Consider the following 22802-nt stretch of genomic DNA (forward strand, 5'->3'; position numbering starts at 1 on the left):
GGCACTGTGAGCCAGGCACCAGCACTCATTACACACCTCTGCCTCATGTTCTCCCTTGATTCTTGCCCAGAACAGTCTAGCTAGGAGGCTGCTGTTGTGACATGGAGAAGATAAAGGGAACAGCAGCTTCTGTAGCAGTGGCCTTTTGCTAGAGAAGAGTACAGCGGCTGCGTGTCTCTGTGAATACCAAGGCAGTGTATTTGCATGTGACAGGGTAGATGGCTGCTGTCGGGGGAAACATCTCGCTTTTGGGGTGAGGGAGGAAAGGACATCCCAAAGCACAGTTCAGGTCTCCGCCACTGCTGAGGTCAGGGCTACACTGTGCCAAGCTGACATGCCTTGCAAACAAAACTCTGCTAAAATCTGGTACTGAGTTCATAATTTCATTCTAGATTTTCTTCCATTTTAAATTAATAACGTTTAGCCTTTGCAGAGTATTAAAAGTTTTATGCAAACTTTAACAAATTAAGTCCACACCAGTTCTAATCTTTTTTCTGATCTAAAGAGCTTGGGATTCCTTTCATGTATATATTTTGCATGGAGAAGGTATCACATGTTTCTTTTCAAGGACTGACTTCATTAGATTTGGCCCTTTTTTTTTTTTTTTTTTCTTCTTTACAGGTTATTCATGAAGCAAGAGTGATTTGTGTGGTACATTATACATTGTTGTTTGGCATTTAGTTTACATGAGCACATCTGAGCTTATAGGATGTTAAAATTTTTGTACTGTCTGGTCCTCAAATTATTCTGTATATGGTACAAACAAATAAGAACAGAGAGAGAATTTCACTAGCAGTGCAAGTGATTTGTTACTTCATATGGTAAGAAATCTTTTCCTTTCCAAGTATGAAGATGCAAAGGTTAGAAGATGATGAGAGAGTAATGAGCTGAAATTAGACATGCAATTACAAAAGTATCTTTTTTATTCTACATCCTCAGAAATGTCTTTTTCAGATCTTTCGTATCTCTCACTTTTGAATAGGTCAGATCAAATGTCCAAAGCTATCCAGTCTGTTAGAAAGAGGACATTCTAATTGCTGTTATTATGATAATCTAATTCTGGTAGTGGCCAGAAGTCAAGACCAGGGTCAGGCCAGCAATGAATTAGCTGCTGTGTAAATATAGCAATAGACAGTCTTAATCCTGCAAAGCTAAAATTCTGAAGTGTCAGGCCTTACAAAAATAGGAGAACAAGAAAGTCATTACACCATTTTATGCATTTAACATAAGTTTGCTTTTTAAATTTGCTGTTGTCCTCAATGCCTAAGCAGACATCATCTTCCTCTTTCTCTGACAGATTCCTCTTTTGTGACAGAAACTGATAAAGTGATTTGAAAGAGAAGAGGCAGGTCCGTGAGTTGACGCTGAGCACAGACACAGCATAGAAAAAAAACCAAAAAGGCTAATGCTGCCCAGAGAAAGGTCACACCATTCAGTGGCACATTTCAAGTCTATTTTTACTCCAGCTTTACAATTTACAAAGTTCCCCTTAAGACAGAATATAGCCTTGGCTTAGAGGGAGACTACAGAGCAGATTTGGGAAGGTGGGGCTGAGATTATGGAAGGGAAAATCCACCAAAATGCAGGGTTTCATTGGTATCAAAATATGAAACCTTTTTATTTTAGTGAATCTCATTCTGCATTTCAACACATTTTAACAGATCTATTCCATCCTCATTTTTCCAGAGACCTGAGGAATAGAGAGTCATATGTAGTCTCATGGGGGATTCAGAGAGACTGTAAAGGCAAAGACGAGGAGATTACAGTTGGGGTGAATAATAAACTTTCCTTTTGCAGATAATCAGTAAGATTGAATGTGACACAGTTGGAGGAAGAGGGGAGTTAGAAATGTTCTTTGGTCAGCATAACAGACAATGATGTTGATAACAGCAGCTACACACTCTATGTACTGGAGGGCTGAGCTTTGTGAGTATGAGAATCTAGTTGAGTACTTATCACATGCAACACAGAGATCCCCAGGCTTGCCTAAAAAGCACTGTAGCCATACCAAATGGCACTATTTTGTTGAAGTTAATTAGGCCCACTAATTAAGATAGTTAAAGTGGACAGAACTGTTCCTAGGAGCTAAGTTAATATTTCTTCATGGCATCATATTGTGCTGTATCAGTGTATCATCTTACTTGGAACTACCTCAGAGATCTCTAGTATGGTACAACCTTGCCCTTGGGCACTTGCCCACTATATCATCTGGTCATTCCCTAACCCATTTTCTTTCCATTTACATACTGAACCATAATCAGAACAATAAGAACTACTGTGTTAATACTGCAGTACAAGTCTATGGTAATCTTAATAAGTTAAAGCTTCTTTGTGTCTGAGTGTAGGTGAATTCATGGTGCCGGGTGCCAGATGTTACTAGAAAAAATGTAGTGCATCAGTGAATGCCTGACTTCATTATTTAGTCTTAAAGTTGTCACTCAATATTAGCAGTGTATATTGCCCCATATATTTAATAATGAAAGCTCTGGCCTTATTTAATCTTCTTTTAACCACTGAGTATTAATCTTGTTCTGAAACATTGTTATTAGCTCTTACCCAGGCAGTCACTGATCGTAAAACATTTGTGTATGAACTTTTCCTGAACGTTGCCTAATTGTGAGCAAGACAATTTTGCTAGTCAACATGTACTAGTACTACCATGCTAGATAGGATGTTAGACTGTAAATGATGCTTTAAATGAACTCTACATTGATTAATAATTATGGGTTATTTATAGCTCACATGGCCCTGTCCTTTCTGCAAAACAATGAGTTGAGTATGCAAGTAAGGGAGAAGTGTTCTGTTCAGCTGAAGGGGCTATATATATCCTATGGGAGCAGGAAGAAAGCTGTCTTATAGCAAGGGGCAGTCAAGATTTCCTCTGTAGTTTATTAGGTATCTCAGCCCAGAAGAATAATTTGCCTATTCTTTCTTCTTGTCCTTGATTACTGTTCTTCACCAGTAAGTAAATCAAGCAAAATTGTGACTTTGTCCCCACAGAAAGTCACTTAAAGGACCTGCATTGTTTAGTGCAGTTCTGCATCTGCTGGTTGGAGAACAGGTTCATCCTTTTCCTCTTACAGAACATTCCCCTAATGCAGTCATGTAGTCCAGCAGCTAGGGCTTGAATTTCCCATCCTATTTCTTGAGGGCTTTCTTCCCCTTGTCTCTGTCAGAGTGGATCTGCATAATGTTCACACAGTAAGAGTGGAACCTAGCTACTGCACCTCTTCATGAATTCTGTGAGCTAATCACCCCGTGAATCCACTTATATTTTTGACTTCTTTCCTTTTAGAAACAGTAACCAATGACAGCTTTCTTAAAATATTTTTCTTTATCAAGTAGAATAAAACATTTGAGTAAAAGAAAATTTAAAATAACAAGCAACCTGCATGCTATTTTTAATCCTGCCTATTCTTAAATTTCACACTAAGACACTACATAAAAGCTTTCCTCATACAGCAAACAACTATTCTTCTCCCAGCCTCTCTTTTACTAAGTTGAAGACTCGGTCTTTTACTTTCAGGACTTTTTCACATATGGAGATTCATTGGTGTCTTTTTTCTCCTATAGATACACAGGCAAACTTCCCCTTACGGGCAAGTGCATTAGTTCTAAGCTAAACAGTTGATACTGGTTCCAGCACTCCTAGGAGAATAGGATAAATCCATTAAAAGTGCTTCTTTCCACATTATCTTTTAATAAGCCTTAAGTGCAATTTGCTGGGTAACAATTAGAGAACACCTCTGTGGTTTTGCCTTTGCTTCTGCTTTACAGGCAGAGCCAGATACAACACAGGTAATTATTAAAGTGCAGCCTCACATTTATCTTGCTGCCTGATTCTTCCTGTTTTTACTTCATTGTACTAATTGCTTATAAAATGCTACCATGCCTATTTGGTAATGTTTTATGCTCACTTTGCCCTCTTGTGACGAGCCAAAAAGCAGAGAATCAAGTCTAAATGTTTCCTTCATGGAAAGATATATTTTTAAAAAATGAAACAATAAGTAAATGAAAGTAAGCTGTCACAAAAATTATATTGAAGATGCAAAGCTGAGTATTCAGCAGCTAAGACACAATACAGTTAAGGCTGCTTTTATTACCTTTATTCTCTTTTTCCTCCCAGATTCAAGCATTGTAATATAGCAATTAATTATGTGATAACATTTCCCGAGAAGCAGTGGTTTCCAAGAAGCATGTATATTCTCTCTTTATTTTGCAATTTTTATACATATTGGAGGTTTATGAAAGCCTAATCAATGTAAATTGGATTTCTATACCAGCATTACTTTTTCTCTTTTATTACTTTCTGATTATGTGATTACTTTGAATAAATGTTGAAACTTCGGTACGGAGTATTTGAAATTTCCACCATATTATTCAGAAACAGGGCTTTAATCATCATTATATGTCTCATATCAGATAGGATGGACAATTTCTTCTGCTCCATTCATAGCTTGCATTTCCTTAGGCATTCTATGGTCAATTCATGTACATAGCAAGAATTCCACTAACAGTAAAAAAGCGCAATACAGATTATTTCAGTCCTTGGAAGCAATTGTTTATTTCCTCCTGTAATCAGTAGTAGCTGTATATATCCAAAGACAGAATTTTGTCTCTGAGTGTTTGTTCTTTGAATATTATTGATCTGCTTAGTTTTCATGGCACATAAATTTCACTCTGATGTGATATTGAAGGGTAAAAGTTATACTGAAGTTGATCTTATTAAATTATTTGCTGTATTAAATTATATACTGGCATTTTTCTTTGTCTTAGTTGCAGGCAGGACAGAGCAAGTTTATGCTTAATCAAGCTGCATATCTTGCATCTTGAGTTGCCCTGTTTGTGATATACCCATCCACTTTTCTGGAACTTTTTTGGAAGTATTTGGCTGTGAAGTAGTAATTAATTGATGGGACTAATAGGCTAAATTTTCAATAAGGAGTAAAAAAAGCAACTAAGTAATGTTAAGAAGATATCAAAGTTAATTTGCCTAAAGTAATTTGAAACGTTTAGGCAATGTAACACAGTAGGTAAAAAAATGGCAAATGCAATGTTTTGTAGTAGAAAATAAGGTTGTTTGCAGCAGATTCACACATCCCTCATGATATTACACGTTGTGTCCCTTAGGTAGTATGTAACATTGGTATTTGATGCCCTTGAAGTTCGCATAAGCAGTTTACCTCTCCCAGAAAGCAATGTACAGATCTGCCTTTTCAGATGCAACGCAAGTGGCCCTGAACTCACTTGAACTTGCTGTGGAATGTGAAGCAAAACAGAGCACTCTGAGCAAATGGTCTCTCCCTTTGAGAGCTCCTGCTTGAATATAAAGGGCAATGTTATATCAGCTTTTAAAGTGCACTGCATTAAGTCAAGGATTCATTAGCCCACTTTCACTGCAGGCAAGAAGACAAAAAATAACAGTAAATCCATTTTTTTCTCACAATTCAGAATGAAACAGTCTGCCTTCCTCCCCTGGTCTCTGTTCAGTGAGGAAGTATGACTCTGTGGTTAAGAAATCTTTGAACAAGATCTACACTGCCTTTCATAATTTATGTGTGTTCCTTTAGTAAATTCGTTTGGTCTCCCTATACCTCAGTTTCCCATTTGTAAAATGTAATAGCACAGCTTAATCACCTCATAGAGATGTTCAAGGTGTAATCCATTATGTTTGTGAAGTGTTCAAATATATTTTGGTGAAAATTTCCAAGTAAATGTAGAGAAAAGATTGAATATGTAGAAGTCTAATGAAAGACACAATATATTTTCAAAAGAATTAGAGGGGTTTTTTAGTTGTAAATCTGTTGTAAGTGCAATCCAAAAAAGGAGGTAACGACAGAAGTTTTTCGGTTTTTGGTTTATTATATTTATCTTGACACAAAGAGCCCTTTTAGAAAGGCCAGTAGTATTTCACATTATCAAAATCAATGTAAATTATACATAATTATCAATTAGTTGTGTCCTGCTCTGCATTTCAGTTAATAACCAGTGACTTCCACTACCTTTAGCAAAGTACAAGAACCCAGGGATGAGATGTCTAGTAGAATGTAACGTTTCCTTCTAAATCAGTTACGAACTTTGAGTTTACATTTTTCTTCATTTGTGGCCTGATCCAATGTTACATTCAATCAGAGTCTTCCAGTTCATTTCACTGGTACAGGGATTAACTCTAGAGCGCTGTAAGCATAATACCCATATTAAAAGAGGCAATGGCATAGCAACCAACTCCTGTACTGTAGGGAAATTGCATTGGGATCAAGTACCCAAAACATTAACTTCTACTTTTATCCAAAACTTGGGTGCATCATACTGGTGTAATGTTTCCACAGTGATTCAGAGGGAGGAATACTACTTCATACTCATCAATATCATTCCTCATAGGACTTCCTTAAGAGCTCTTCCACTAACCATACTCAGTTTGTGCCACGCATATACTTCCCAATTATACAACTGAAAGTTTGGAAATAGTAGGTTTTCTGAAACAGCAGTTCTGAAAGAAATAGGTAAAATATGCAGCTGGTAGTCTCTAGAACAATTGCTAAGTAATTATTGCAAATAATATGGAATTATGTCACAATGGCTGAAACTAGCATCTGAGTTTTGATGGGAAATCTTGTAGTTAATCCAAACACAATTCCCTTATGCTTAGTCTCCATCGTTTCCATTTTAATAAACTGTAGTGCAATAGCATGTATGTAACAAACCAATTGATTGTGATATAATTAATTTGCTACACATAAATATTCCTTGTAGTAGTTATTAATCTCTGAAATATTATCTGTAAAGCCTGGAAACTGGACAAGCTTTTTTTTTGTTAAATATTCATATGTATTTATGTATATCTAGTAATTTTTTTCATTTTTTTACAGGCAAATTTCCTTCTTGCAGTTCTTGTTCATAAGGATTTTAAATATTCTTTAAAACCACCTCATTAGAATCTTTCAAGCAGTTTAACTGTATGTTGTTACAAAAAACAGTGGCTAGGAAACTGCTGTAGAAAAAAAATTTGCTCTTAGCTTTTGTACCCAAATAAGGGAAAATTAGAGTTGAACAAAATATCAGATTGATTACCTGAATATTTTAAAAGTTCATCTTTTATAAAGGTTGTTAGATTACCCTTTTTTAGCAACTAGTACATCTTAAAAATCACATGGATACTCAGAGTGATGTTATTACCTCAAGGTTAAAAAGGAAAAAGGATTCTGTAGTGAATGAGATTCTATTCCAGTTTGTTAAATGGCATTATTTCTTTAGTGCCATGTAGATGTTCCTGCTTAATAAGGCATCTTTATTGACTTTATTGACAAAATACTATGACACTACAAACATCAGACAAAAAAAAAAATAGTTGTATTGCAGTTTCTTTTTGTTTGCTGCCTTAAGAAAATCTTGTCAGCTTTCTTTAGCAATTCCTGGAAAAATGATCAAGAAATCAAACATGATTCCAAAGTATTGCTGTTTGGTCACAGTCCTGTGAGGAAAGTATCTTGGATTATAGTTCTTCCTACAATGTGTCTTTATACATTTTTCTGTAAAAGAACAATTGCCTGCAATTAGATTATTTGCTAGATACAGTGTCACCAGGTCCATGGCTGATTTCATCACACACCAAACACATTTGCATATATTAATGCATTCCACATAACAGTCTTTTAAAAAAAAAAAAAACAAACAACTCTTCTTTCTTGGTTACACAAACAGCACCTGAACAGAAGATTTTTTTTTTTTTTTCCTCAGTGTTGTTGCTTACTGGAAGTCTTCTTAAATATGTTCCTGGAATTGTAATTTGTACAACTGAGATGGAACGACACTTTATACAGTTTTCATCACAGTTGCAGTTACAATATCTATTACTGCAAACCTGTAGAAAGTATATGTGCAGTAGAGCATTATCCCTAAGGAGATATTAAAAAAAAAAAACCCACAGTGTAATCAATACTGTAAAAAAGTTACTCTTACTGGAACTGCGATAGATAAGAGCAGCTAAAGTGCCTCATACGCACAGATTACAGTTTACAGAAATCTTACCAGTATTTTTTTCATTGATACATGATACAGTAATATAGAATAATGTGCCATTATCACTAATGGGAACTACAAATGTCCTTGTTATGAAACCCAGTAGACTAATACATGCTTATAAAAATACGCTGCACTACAAGGAACATTTCATAAAAGTAGCAGCACAAAAAAAAAAAAGGTTAATAATATTAGGTTTACTACACTGGAGATTAAGTTTATCTAGAATCAGTTATGAGAAAGGTCTAGTATTTCTGTTATAATCTCTGCTGAGCACATTTGCAGAGCATACAATTGACAGGTTTAGTTCAAGACTGACTCAGTATTATAATTTTGCAAAGCAAGAGTGGACTTATTTAGAAAGAGTTGTATTGTGCAGCTACTACATTTGTCTTCCAGAAAGTCCAAAATTGATATATCTGTATAGGAAAACATGGTGCCAGCTTTCCTTCCAGGAAAAAAGACACAGTTCTCCAAACTGCATACATATATCCTGTGTTATCTCACATCTGCTTTAACTTGTGCAAGTTTTTTGGAAATTAAGAAAGCAATCCATGGGTCCTAATCTAAATTCAGAATCTCTACAGTGATGTTCCTATGCTTTCTAGCCAAAATCCATGGTTACTGTGGATAAATCTATCTAATATCATCCAGTTAAAATTGTCATGGGCTGACTCATATGGGCACTTGTTTCCTCTGTTCTTTGGTTTATATAAACTGAAGAGGTAATATGCATGGATACAAAATGACTTTGTAGATCATGTGAAGTATTTTCTGATGTTCTCATAGGTTAGTATTAGGAATTGAGGATGCATTTTTCACTTATATGTAGCTACAAGTAATATCCTAAGACACTCATTTTAAATATTCTTTCCAAGGTATTACAGCCTGGAGAAAAAAAACTCAATTGTTCATGAATGACTTTGTGCTCATTTCTAATGTGTTATAATTTAGATCTTAACTTAAAAAAACAAAATATCAATGAATGGTATGGTATAAGTTGTACCCTCCTGGGCAAGTTTGCCCATCATTGGCAGCAGCCCATTTCTAAAATTGAAATAAACATTTGCTTGGTTTGTGATACTATAGCAAACATTCTTAAGTTGCATTGTATAATCTAATAACCCATTCATGCAACGCTTGCATGAAAAAATGCCATTCATTTCAGAAATTCCACTCTTTTGGGATGCAATATAAGACAGATTTTTCTTAATTACTTAAGCAGTAGATGTGCAGTGAATTTGATAGCAGTAAGATAATTGTGCTCAGTCAAAGACTGGACTCACTTCTAAGAACTACCTTTTATTGAGCAAATGTTTGGTCATCTAGCTGTCTACAATAATAGATTGTGGAAAAACTCCTACCAGAATAAAAAAATAAGATTCCTCAGGTCTGTAGAAAGTAAGAACCATGAGAGTAGGCATACATCTTTCTCTCTGTGGTTCTATTTAAGGCTAGTAACCCATGATATTATGCTAGGGAGAATTTGTAGTACTCTCAAGTAGTGACTGGGCATGAACAAATGCAATATTTAGACAGAAACTGATTTACTGGCTTTTCTGGAGTGTGATGAAAAGGCACTGAAGGTGAAAATGCTAACACATTGCTAAAAAGACAGTAAGAGCCCACAGGGGCACTTAATAAGATGATTCCCACAAAACTTAGTAATTCGCTGCATAATGATATGCTTGTGAAACACTTATTTCTTGTATGGCACAGTGATATTAATGGAATGCTGATTTGGTGTAATAATAAAACTAAAAATTTCCTTTTAATGTACATGGTCAGATCTGAAAAATACAGAATGTGTATTTCACAGTGCATTTGCACTGACAGAAAACGGAGTGGTATATTCAGGTGTGTATATGATAGAGGATGGGGGATGCTCCCACTGTTCTATAAAATCAGGTTCACATCCAAATATGTATGAAAAAATTGTGTAATACTATGTTATGATGCAAGTGGAAATAAGGAGCAAAAAGGAGGTTTGAAAGAGGTAAGTTCTTAATACATACTATTTACACAAGAACGTCATTCCTGCCAACCATCTCTATTAGGTTGCTTTTTAAGGGAGCTGGGAAAAGACATTAGTCTTTTGCTTAAGGAAGAATGTGCAAGTGACATGACACCTCAAACAGATAAGATCTGTAGAGATTCTAGGAAGCTGTGAGCAGTAAGTGAAGGAAGGATTACTCTGTCCAAGATTGTGAATCCATGATTTGCTGCTGTGGGAGAAGGAAATGAAAGATTCGAGCAAGGATCAAGTGTCTGTTAGCTAAGGGAGTGAAAGAATGGAGCTCTCCAGGGCCTGAAGTGCTGGATGGGAAAGACTCCAGGGCATAGTGGATAAACTAAAATAAGAATCATAATCCTGGGAGAAAGATGGACATTTATTCCAAACCAATTAAATCAGACTAAAAATGCAGGAAGTGGTTACAGGTGGCTCCATGACTCCTGTCATCCATGATCATCTGCATATCCAGTATGTTGAAAACAGGAGGACACTGAGAAGGTAGAGAAGCCCATTTGAAAATTTTCAAAAACACTTTTTTAAACCAGCTTTTCTACTTATGCCATGTATAAATCAGATGGCTGCAGAGCTGTGGAGTTGTTTCCTCTTTCTTTTTCTTAACTATACGTGATAAATGCAGCCCATTTACTAATGCAGGTTTCACAGATTCATATAGGACTGGCATTTCATTCATTTGGCTACTACACAGCTATAATTGTCTTTTCTAACTTGACACTTGACACAGCTTCTTAACCATTTTGTAACAACCAAAGAAGAATCTAAAGAACAGGAAGTCAGAAAATCTGTGGGTTTTCCTCACTGTAGTGGAGAGCGTTGAAAAGCCTAACTTGTGGTCTGGTCTTTGTTTTGGTTTGTTTTTCCTAAGGGTACTCAGAACCTAAAGGTTGAAACTGTGCATACTACTACCTCTAAAAAAATCAAACCAATTGTGCTTTAAAATTCAAATACTGTATTATTATGTCACTAGTGCACTGAGGCACAAGTATGTTATTTACTGTTAGAATGCTATTACATGCTTTTATTTCAACTCCTTCTATTGCAGAACATGAAAAGCAGCGGTTATGCAAAAGCACAGATTATATGAATTTGCACTTCAAAGTGAAATGGTTTTATAATGAATATGTGAGAGAACTCTCTGCTTTCAAGGATGCAGTGCCTGAATACTCTCTGTAAGTAGTGTATAGGGAAGTCTCCCGTGAGTTTGGGCTTGATGCAAGGTTTATTTTGGTCAAATATTTATGTTTACGTTTGTGCAAGATCTCATGGTGCATACCACTGACAACTCTTTACTTTTTGCGCTTTGTCCTCTTTAATTCTTCATTCTATCAAATGAAATAGTCCAGGTATTAAAAATGCAGTTAGCTATTTCATAGGATGCTTTATTCAAGTGTTGTAAGTGCAGGTCTTCATAGATGACAAAATATTTTGGTCAGAAAATGCCTGAGGAAGGTACGAAATGCGGGAACAGCAGCAGCATTAGTTATAGACCCCTGCATTTGTTTCATACTCAATGCTAATAGGATATACTACTGAAATTATTCTTACTGCATTGGGTTAATATTAAGCTGCTGTTTTCATTTTTGCCTTTCCTCCTGCAATTAATACATTCAATCCAGTCCTTTTATATGAGCTATCCTTAATCTCATTCCTTAATCTTCTGTAAGTCTGCTGATTTGCTGAGATAGTTTGGGGCCTGTTATTGGGTTAAAATTCTTTTAAATAAACTAAAGAAAAATAAAACACAGCTGATGTTTTATTAAAGCAAAGTTTTATCCAAGTTATTTCACATACAAATAAAAAATAAATGTTAAGAACGAACCAATACTGATAAAAGACACATTCTAAAATAAAAAAAAGTGCAGAATATGATCCATTGCAAAACATGGACACATTTCTCTGGCGGCTACTGCTAATTTTGCAACACTAGGGTATACCAGTTAGAGTATTGTGAAACTGAAGCCTGGAAGACCTTTTGGTAGCCACAGTGTCTCTGGTGACAAAAGTTTTTCTAGGATGATAGACCTTTTAGCAACTAGAACAGATGTGAAGACACAAGGTGCCAAACTGCTGGGTGGTATGGCATCTCTCTTCTCAGGATCTTTATGAAATGTACTTACTTTACTTTAAAAAGTTGTTTTTAATTTTCAGGTGGTTTGAACCATTTGTCATTCAGTGGCTGGATGAAAATGAGGATGTCTCAATGGAATTTCTTCACGGAGCTCTAGAAAGAGACAAAAAAGATGGGGTGAGCCTCTACTTTTTAAAGAAAGGAATAAAGAAAGTATTAAGACAGTTATTTAGTATTGCAAAACCAGAAGTATATTTGGTCCTACAGTATCCTTGTTAGACCTCACAACATACACAGTCAGTAATGGTTCTTGGAAGACAACCCTATGGACAAATCCCTGCTCTAATTTCACCTGCTGAAATTTCCCATAGACTTCAATCTGTGGTTTCACTAAACTCTGATGTGATACTGATGTCATGGACGAGAATTTTGTTTTTATTTTCAAGAGGTTTAAAAGTAATAGAAATGTGAAAAGCCACATCTCTCAGTATTATCAGTGAGTCTTTTTTTTAAATTTATTTTTTATTTATTACTTTTTATGACACTAGGAAGAATTTCGAGTGTAAGAAAATCACTTAATACAGTTTTGATCTCTGAACAAGTATTAACGCATTTGAATGTTTCTCTCTAGTTTCAGCAAACATCAGATCATGCCCTCTTCTCTTGTTCTGTGGTTGATGTCTTCACACAGCTCAATCAAAGCTTTGAGATTATTAGGAAACTGGAGTGTCCTAATCCAGAAGCACTATCTCATTTAATGAGAAGATTTGCCAAGGTAAATTAAAATCAGTGCATCTCAACTAAGCCTCAGAAAGAGTGACATTGTGTTGCCATGTACTTAAAAGCTAATTCCAGTGTTGTTTAGAATCAATCTCTTCTATCTCTGACTAGGATGCTTAGAAAGACATGCTGTCTGTGGCTTAAGACTGTTTTTCATCTGCTTTGTCAAAATCATTTACCAGTTTGAGAAGTTCTATCCTCTCTGAGATTTCATATTTATGTATGTTATACAATCAATTATTATTTTTGCTAAGCACTGGTTAAAATTCCAATAATGGAGCAATTCAGTGAAAAGCAATTATCTAATTAGTCAGTGCAAGGGAAGGAAAAATTCAAGGTATGGCAATAAAGTATTGTTGCTTGAAGCCCTGAGGTGGTAGTTCTTATTCATGTGCTGTTTGATAAACTCAGCTTTGTTAGGCCAGCTTTCTATTTGGGTTGTAATATTTCCTCGCACGCTTTAGATTGCCATTATAGTCCTGATGGCTTTAAAAAAGTTTGCATTTACATTTATTCCTGTTCTTCCATTGCAACAGTTTTCCATTTGCAAAGTTCCTATTTACATTATTATTTTAAGGTAAGCTCATATTGCCAGGCTTTGAACAGTGCTCCCTTGGTCTTATTTTTCCATTATATTTTTAATCTATGTATTGTCACCCTAGAGGACTTTTTGAGCTTGCTACTGTTCCGTTAAGTATGTAGCACATTGCAAGGAGTAGAGCTCTCAATGCTTCTCAAAAACCAGTATGACTGAAATTAAAGTATCTCTGCTATTGAAGATTACATTCCATCTAAGAACCACCCAACTGTTGTGCAGGGATTTGAAAATGTGCTCACAGGATTGTTTATATCATATTTTTAAAAAATATATATAGTACCAGTGTAAGCACCTGTAAAATCTATAATTTATGTAAACTTCCTTTTTTGTGGTTTTTTATTAGTTTTGTTTTACACTGTGAAATTTACCATTTAAAAGATTCTTCTCCTTTCCTAGACTATCAACAAAGTGCTTCTTCAGTATGCCGTAATTATTTCAAATTACTTCAGCTCATATTGTGATAAAGAAAATGTGGTGAGTAAAAAGCTGTGTTTTGTTTCTGCCTCAGAAATTACCTTTAAAGGACTTACTGTACTTTTTTAAAATGTAATTACTTTTGTGTATGAGAAAAAGCATGAATGGAGGAAGGGATTTTTGGTTTGCTTTATTTTTTAATAAGGTCAGCATGTTTTCATATCTGCTTACATTGCTGTGTAAAAGCTGGAATAGGTGGAATTGGTTAAGAATTCTAGCTAATAATTTCAGTATTAAAGTAGAAAAAAATTTACAAGATGGCCAGAAACACTCCCTGGATAACAGCCTTCTACAATGGTGAATATGGTGAATGTATCTTCATCCTTTTTTCCAAACAGAAGTATTTTTGAGTTTTCATTTTGCATTGGCTTGCTTCTCTTTATCAGTTTATTCATTAGAGAGTTTATAAGATCATTGTTCCCTGTGCAGGGAGTGTGTGCACACTTTTCTGCTACTACCACTCACTGTCCCTGCAGCAGTGAGAAGAAAATCATATGTTATTTTGTTGCCTCACTGCTTACAAGGCACTCCTTAATGAAGGACCAGATTGCCATGGACTCAGAAATAAATGAGATATGGACACTAAAGATGTGTTTAAGCAAATCAAGACATAATCAATAGCTTAACATGACCAAGGGAAATTGTTCTTGTAAACTGACTTTTCAGTATCATTGATATTCAAAGCTAGTACTCCCAAGGCAGGCAATGTGTGCTATATTTAGTAGTATGTTGTACAGATGTATCAATCTACAATTAGATAAATAACTGCAGCACTATCCTCATACTATTCACCTCCAAAAGTACGGCCCTTATATAGCTCATGCACATATCTCAGCTATATTTGTCACATAACTGTGCATGGCTTAAGGACACGCTCATTCTTGCCAGTGCTCTCTGTAGCATGAGACAGTGTCATAATCTAGAGGTCACCAACATATACACAATAATAGAATTCAGAAAGACATCTGTTGCAGCTAAACATCAATTATTCGTGGTTCTTCTTATAAGCAGCATTACAAAAAACTAAACTTACTAGGTTTTCAGGCCACAGATGTATTTGCTAGGAGAGATGTACCATTCTGTTCCTTTTACACAATTTTGTCTAAAATAGAATTAATAAATAAAAATACCAAACTCAAAACTTTATTATTAAGTAGAAGTTTTATATACAAGTTTTTACAGAGGAGTGACATTCATGTACATTGATGTGTCATATCTCAGATTTAACTTCTCACTTCAGATATTTTCAACCTTTAAGCCCTTTGCAGCAAACACATTGAAAAGACTCACTTTAGTAGGTATCCACACATCTTTCTTCTGGCAGTACTAAATCTTTTCAGCATCTGAGAAGAGTAAAAGCACCAGGCCAAGTTTGGCAATCGTTGTGTAAGGATCAGTCTTACAGCCGTAGAAAGATAGAATAGAATAGTTCAGTTGGAAGGGACCTGCAACGATCATCTAGTCCAACTGCCTGACCACTTTAGGGCTGACCAAAAGTTAAAGCATGTTAATAAGGGTCTTGTCCAAATGCCTCTTAAACACTGACAGGCTTGGGGCATCGACCATCTCTCTAGGAAGCCTGTTCCATGTTTGACCACCCTCTCGGTAAAGAAATGTTTCCTAATACCAAGCCTGAACCTCCCCTGATGCAATTTTGAACCATTCCCACACATCCTGTCACTGGATACCAGTTGATACATGATAGACCAGCACACCGTATTGCCATTTTTTCCCCCCATAATCTAGCAGGACATAAATCTTCATGCATTTTTAACTTTAGAGATACACCATCTACATATTCCTTACATCTCTCCCCTCCAGGGCAAATACAGAGCTGAAAAGAACACAACACTGTCTCTCCCCAGTGTGGAGGAGTGAATGCATTACATGTCTTCTACCTTAATGTTAATCAGTCCAAATCAAGCTTCATCTAAAATAATCTGTCTCTGTATTTGACCCAATATGAGCCATAATTATTCTCAAAATCTAAAGAAATAAAATTTGTAGCTATTTTTCCCATTTCTTTCAATTTAATGCTAATATTAAATAAAGTTTACTGTTTTCTAAAAGAAATTAGTTTTGATACATGGTGTTGAGTCATTGAGTTAAACCGTTTGTGGAGTCTTTTGGCCTGTCCAAAGGGATTTTTTTAATTGTTGGGGTGATTGATTTCTGAAGTCACCCTGGTATGCCAATCTTTACTAAGGCTTTAGATGGAATTAATCTCCTTATGGTGTAAAGTATTATATGAAATGCTTTCGGGGAACATAACTTACTTTTAACAGGAGCTACCTTTTTGAAATACATACTTTTAGCTTAATAAAAGACTATTTGATCTGGTGATCTTAACTACATTAAAAGTCCATCTCCTGCATTAGAGTTGATAGAAGAGATTAAAACAAATACTTTTTATGATTAAAGTTAGAGTTTGGCATTCTTTTTCAAGTCAATACTTTTACTATTTTTATTAAACACTGTAAAATGTACACATAAACTGTTCAAATAAAAGCATACCAAAGGTGCTTTTCATAAAGACATGTATCTAATGTAAAAACATCCTCTTATCTTCCACCTCCTGTCAGAGTTTACAAACAAACTTGGAGTTATGTATTGTACTTGCCACTCACTTTTACGTATTGTTGCATCTGACTGTCTGATTCCTGTAAATTGCTGCAAAGAGTATTCTGAAGAGCGAGATGATGATGAAATCATAAGATGAGAATATTTTTAAGCTCTGGTTCTGTTATTTACTGACAGCAATAGAAATTTTCCATTGAGCCAAGGTAGACTTGGGCTCTGAAAGAGCAACCTTAGCTAGCCTCGAAGGAAACATTGAAAACTGCCTCAGTATGAAGTATTTATCTCATAGCTTCAGTACATTGCCAAAGGCATTTGCACTTGTTTTGAACAAAAGAAACAAGACATTATAGTCAGCTACTTATTCCCCCATCAGAAATCATAATCATTGATTTGTGATATTGCAGGTAATTTCCAGAATAATGAATACATCAGAAGAGAGGAGATAGGAGAGGAGAGGAGAGGAGGACACAGTCTTAGTGATCATAAATTAACAGAAGGTAGATAAACAAATAGAAGTGGGGTTTGTGGATTTTTCAAGAGACAGGAAAAGAGGTGATATTTCAACCATTATACAAAGCCAGCTGTCTTTTGCAGGAGGACAAATAGCATGCTTCACTGGGAAGCAGTAATGTAAGTATTAAGAAATTAGATCAAATTTCTTTTTTTTCCTTCAGTTGAGAAGGACTCTGACACCAAATTCCTTTGAGAGTAATGTAGAACTAATTAAAGCTAAATCATGTTACTGATCTTTTGAATACCAAAATCTAATCCCACCATGTTTCAGCACTACATTGGAACATGCTATTAACTGGAAAGGTACAAATGAGTAGCAATCACTGTAATCATTCCATCACCTTCTTGTTGTCCAAAAATAGTATATGTGTTTTATTGAAATGCTTTACTTCAGTGTCTAAATTAATCCAATCATGCAGTAGAACACACTGACCTTGGCCAACCAGAACTCTTTTAGCAAGTATTGTCTTACTGCTTCCCCCGCACCATACCAAGCTAGCATATAATGTCATCTGAGTACACAAAATTCTAGTAATAGATCCTTTCTTCCATAATTTTGTAATCAGCTGCTTAATTTTATCCATGTTTTACATTTTACCTTATATTTATCCAGCAGTTGCTGTCGTCTACATTGTGGCTCTGTGTTCTGCCTTAAAGAAATGAGCTTAAACAAAAATATTTTTAGACTAAAATAATATGTTTACAAAACTCTACTGCCTAATTCATTCACCAACTTTTCAAGCATTGCAAAATGTAAATTTCTGATATACTATTCTGTTATTAACAGAACTGCCTGTTGATTTATTCAAATATTTAAGCATCAGCCATTATCTGTGTTACAGTGCTGTCACAGTTTTCTGCGAAGACTGGGTCTAGAAAGTAATCTGGCACTCCCTTTCCCCCAGTCTATTTTCACTCCCCAAGTACTTTGATCATTATTGTGTCTACTCTCCAAGAGATGATAATGTACTACTTGTATTAATCCACCAGATGTAATTGCATTAAGTATGACTAGCAACCATGTGGGATAAATATAAGGTTCAGGACACGAAATACTGAGATCTGAAAACTGCCCATCTGGTTGGGAGGAGGTATTCAGTTTCCTGTGGCACAACACTGTCTTAAGGGCATAATGGGTGGTCACTGGCTGAGTGGTTTTGCTGACTGGGCAAAAAGGAGTGTAAATTAAAGAAGGAAGGGAAGGCAGCAGTGGTCAGGAACCTAAGATCCTCCTCTAAAAACCACAATTGCATGAATGTAGGGCTGCTGAAGAACTGGTCTTCAGCCCAGAGGCTGTGAATACACATATTCATACATAAAAGGAACATAACACACACATTCTCGCATTTGGTGCTCTCTTTGTAGCCCTGTATCTTGATGAACAACATTCAACAATTAAGAGTCCAGCTTGAGAAAATGTTTGAGTCCATGGGAGGAAAGGAGGTGAGTCATATTTGTTTCCTGGTTCATTCAAAGTTCCTTAGAGATCATTAGCACCATGTTTTCAACCTAGTCACAGCCTTCATTTCTGCTTGCAGAGAAAATCAAAATGTTTTTTTAAAAAAAAAAGTCTACAAGAACTATTTTATGTCCTGAAAATACTAGAAAGACCTAACACTATTTCACAGAAACATGCTAATGATCTGTAATGTTCAACAAGCACTGGGTGTTTTGTGTTGTAATCTGTAGTGCCAGCTTTATTTTAATGTTTGTATTGGACTATACTTTGCTTTTTTATGTATTGGTATGTTTTGCCTGTATCTGAAAATTTTGTAGAATATGTGCTTTGTGCTTTGTCTGTAATGTGTCATGTCTTTGTCTAATGCCTTTGACTTGCAATCCACTGAGCAGAAGAAAGAAGGAGAGAGATTCTCTTATGAGGTTTGTGATAGTAAGCATCTTTTATTATTCCTGACCATAATTTCTAAGGCTAAGAACAGTCATATTTCCTACTAATTTCCATCGATGCATTTGTGTAATTCCCTATGATCTAAAATCAAAAGAGCTATGCTTGGGCATTCAGTTGACGCTCTAAATTAAGAAGTTTTACTAGGCAGATAGTGTAAAGTCTTTCAGAGTTTCTAAAAAATCTATAAAACATTTTAAGTGCACTTTTCAGTACCTGAGGGCCTGCTTGTGTTCAAGATTTGGCACCATTTCACCAAGAGCTGCTACTCAACAGTCCGGAATATGCTTAGCTTTATCTCCTTTTATATTTCAGAAGACTTAAAAGTGCCTGAAGTCATGTCAACAGTAAAAGGACATAAATGTGCTTCAATACTTTGCTGATTGTAGTCTTTGACTGTTTTGAAAGCTAATGAAGAAATTAACATCTTTTCAAGCTATAGAATCCTGTCTTCTTGTTAAAAAGCAATGTTTAGAATGTGGATATACTATCCTTATTATCAGTAGCTGGCTTTAAAAAAGAAGTTACACATACATCAGCTTTTTCTTGTTGAGACTGTAGTTTGATAGCTTCACAAAACTTTGATCTAATGTGACTACGTTATAGAGAGAATTGGAAAATACATTATTTCATATTTCCACACCCACAGTGGGACACTGCAGAGGTAAGATAGTCCCCTGTGTCATGCAATGAATAGCACCTTCCAAATGAACCCACAGGCTAACTCCATGTTGAGGAGGTTTTGTTGAGCTAGTAATAGCTTCTTGAAGCTGCCATGGCAAAAATACTTCCTGTTCCAGAGAACATGAAATAAATTTCTGCAGCCTTGTCGTCACTGAAAATTTCATATCAAACTGAAAAATACATATTTATCGTCCAGATGCGGCTATGTTTTTTGTGGTTCCTATTAATCCCCTTTCACTCTCCAAATATTACAAATAATCTTGTCTTCCATGCTCTTATGTTCTGTATAAAGTACTTTTGTATTAAGGCCTTGGTTCCAATGCTACATGTTGAATGTCGTGAATCATAAAAACAGCTGTCTGTAAATCCTGATGAAGACAAGGGCAGAGGAAAGCTGAGTAGCACTTTATGTTTACATCTATCAAATTATTTTCAAATCAGAATATTTTCTTGAATCTCCAAAATATTCCATTTTCCTCAGAAAATAATTAGTTTTCCTTTTGCTCCCAATAGCTTATATAATAAAAAATATAGTTAAAAAAATAATTAGGGTTTTTCATAGCAATTTTCTTTCAAAATCTCTCATCACTTCTCATCCTTTTTACTTTCCCTGTTGATGTTAATGAGGATGAATTATTAAAGGTGTTACAGTATCAAAGCAACATTTCCTACAAATGTGATGCAACATGCAACCCTTGGAGAAGATTTGGAGATATTTTTCTAAAATCCCTTTGTCATGTACCTTAAGTGCATCTCTGATTCACGGTCTAAGAAAAAAGATCTAAAAAATACATTCAAAGTTTTGTTTGTTTCTCATTAGGGGAGTTTCCTGAAGAAAAGTACATTCATGTTCAATTTTTTGTCACGCATATCAAAGTGCCCCTAAAATGTTTGTCCTCAAATTGGAATACTTATTCCCCTAGCTATTCTGAGACCATAAACGCTAATGGCCAATTTGCCTTTTTGAACTGGTACTTATAAGAAACAAAGCCAGCAATAAAATCTGTAAGCAGTTTCATTGCAGGGAGAAAATAGCTTAATGTTTTGCTTGTGGAGGGCATAAAAATTCAGATGATTTTCAGCAGAATAATGAGACCTATTTCAGTTGAAGCAAAACTAATTCTGAGAAAAATTAAATGGTGTTAATCTCCTCAGTGTCCCATTGTGAGCAGTATGTTTTTCAAACTATGCAGTCAAAATACCACAATCAAGCAGCAGTCCCTATGTTCAGAGTAGGCCTATTGCACATTGCAGGGCAGGAAGCTCTATAAATAGAGAAAAAACTGGGCTCTCAGCTCCCCAGCCATTAAAATAAAATAGTCTGAACAATATGAGTTTCTTTATTAACTTTCCTCTTCTGCTGTAGCCAAGCAGGATGGGTACTTAAGAAATTATATAAATGAGATCAGTCTGCCATAATAAAGTAGTAAAGTGGGATCCAACCCACTGTCTTCTTTTTAAAAATAAAGTCCAAAATCATGGGAACAGATCATTATAATGTGGAATTTTGGTTTAGTTCCTGTTTGTTTTGTCCAAAAGGAGTGCATACGTTTGCACTAAATCATTTTTTCATGTCTGACAAGTTGGAAGCTGATAAAAGGGAAAGAAAAAAAAAGTTAATACTTGTGTTGCTTTTCACCAGATGGCAGAACATGGCAGAAATGAGTTACAGCAATTAGGATCAAAAAAAGGTGGAAGGCAAAAGCAGGTTGTTTATGCACAACAGTATTACACTGACTGTAGGTAAATCATATTTCCACTCCAGTCAGGTTCAGTTCCAACTTTATATGTAATGCTTAGGAATTCCTACAGGATTCTGTATGTGGTCCTAAAGATTTTGATGGGATGACAGAGGCCCAGACTTAAGCAGAATAGTTCTGAAACGTCCATCTTTAAATCTGTAAAGTCAGAGGCCTAAGTATTTAGAGCAGTAGCAGCCAAACATCTCAAAATGGAATTCACTGTACCTAGATAGTCGGGTGGGGGGGTGGAGGAAGGATGATGTCTGTCAGAGACAACAAGAACTACTGAAGTGACGGATCTGATAAATACCTGTATCTTCCCTAGATGTACATATAATATGTAAAACTATTTTCTGAACAGAAGCAACCAGGTGGTCCCATTAGGAAACTATAAGCAATTAGACCTGTGAAATTGCAGATAAATGGAATTCAGATTAGAGAAGTTCCATTTAACTCATGCAAAAGTAATTTGCATCTCTGTAGTTTCCTATAGAAACACTACCAAATTTGCAGTTAACAAGATTATATCCGTACTAGCACACATTAAATTACAGTGTGGAATAACTCAATCTAACACATTATGTCAAAAGCAGCAAAATTCATCAGATCTTTAATTCTTTTCCAAGGCTTGTATGTGTAAAAAATTTCACAGTTTTAGACAGGCAGCATTTGGAAACAATGATGTTCAAATATTTCTTACTTCTTATTTTTTCAGCTGTTCAGCAAAAGTATTCTCTGCTTTTGTTTAGCATTCAGAAAAAGTCAAACTTCTAATTATCTGTTTAATAATCCATAATTAACAGATCTTATGAAGTATGCCAACAAATTTATGAATATATTCTGTTGTGTGTAAAAATTAACTATTATTTAAGAAGATGGTAAAATAACAGATTTATGAACCTAAGAAAGCCAAGCATATTAAGAATTGGTGGAGAAGTACGATTTACACGTTAACAGGTTAATAACATTTACACTACCAAAATAAGTTTGCTGTTTAAAAAGTTCAGATTTTGACACCTGAGCAACCTACCAATATATTTTAAGACTAGCCTGCACATGCTCTGAACTGTAAATGGAACCCAAGAAGCTAAGGGATAAATGGTCTTTTCTCTCTTTCAATGCTTAAATTAGATATGGCACATTAATGACACTGGTCTTTTTTCCCCCAACAATGATCTGCTCAGTGAGGGCTTTTTTTCTTTTATTTTTCTGAAAAATTATTCAGGCATGGTTTTTTTGGTCCTTCTTCATCAAACTCTATGTAGCAGATGAAACTTGAGGAGAAAAAGAAAAGTCCCCAATACTGTAGATATTTCATTTTCATATCTGTATATCCCTATATGACATCCTCTCAGATGCTGATCAGCATTGCCTTTTGTCTCACTGTCATCCTTTCCTTCTGGCTG

General features: G+C 35.4%; 1 protein-coding gene across 5 annotated transcripts in view; it reads left to right on the plus strand.

Moving 5' to 3' along the window:
- The window catches only part of UNC13C (unc-13 homolog C), a 203899-nt gene that overhangs the window by 144694 nt on the left and 36403 nt on the right, over positions 1-22802 (plus strand). For 3 of the 5 annotated variants that reach the window (XM_052807837.1, XM_052807834.1, XM_052807835.1), the window contains exons 19-24: positions 11094-11220; positions 12200-12296; positions 12751-12894; positions 13894-13971; positions 18430-18507; positions 18916-18945. In XM_052807837.1, coding sequence (XP_052663797.1) covers positions 11094-11220; positions 12200-12296; positions 12751-12894; positions 13894-13971; positions 18430-18507; positions 18916-18945 — 554 coding nt within the window. Of the gene's footprint in view, positions 1-11093; positions 11221-12199; positions 12297-12750; positions 12895-13893; positions 13972-18429; positions 18508-18915; positions 18956-22802 lie in introns of all 5 variants that reach the window. The other 2 variants (XR_008238255.1, XM_052807836.1) reach the window with 2 other exon arrangements.

The sequence above is a fragment of the Harpia harpyja genome, chromosome 14, assembly GCF_026419915.1.
Source record: "Harpia harpyja isolate bHarHar1 chromosome 14, bHarHar1 primary haplotype, whole genome shotgun sequence".
Taxonomy (NCBI): Eukaryota; Metazoa; Chordata; class Aves; order Accipitriformes; family Accipitridae; genus Harpia; species Harpia harpyja.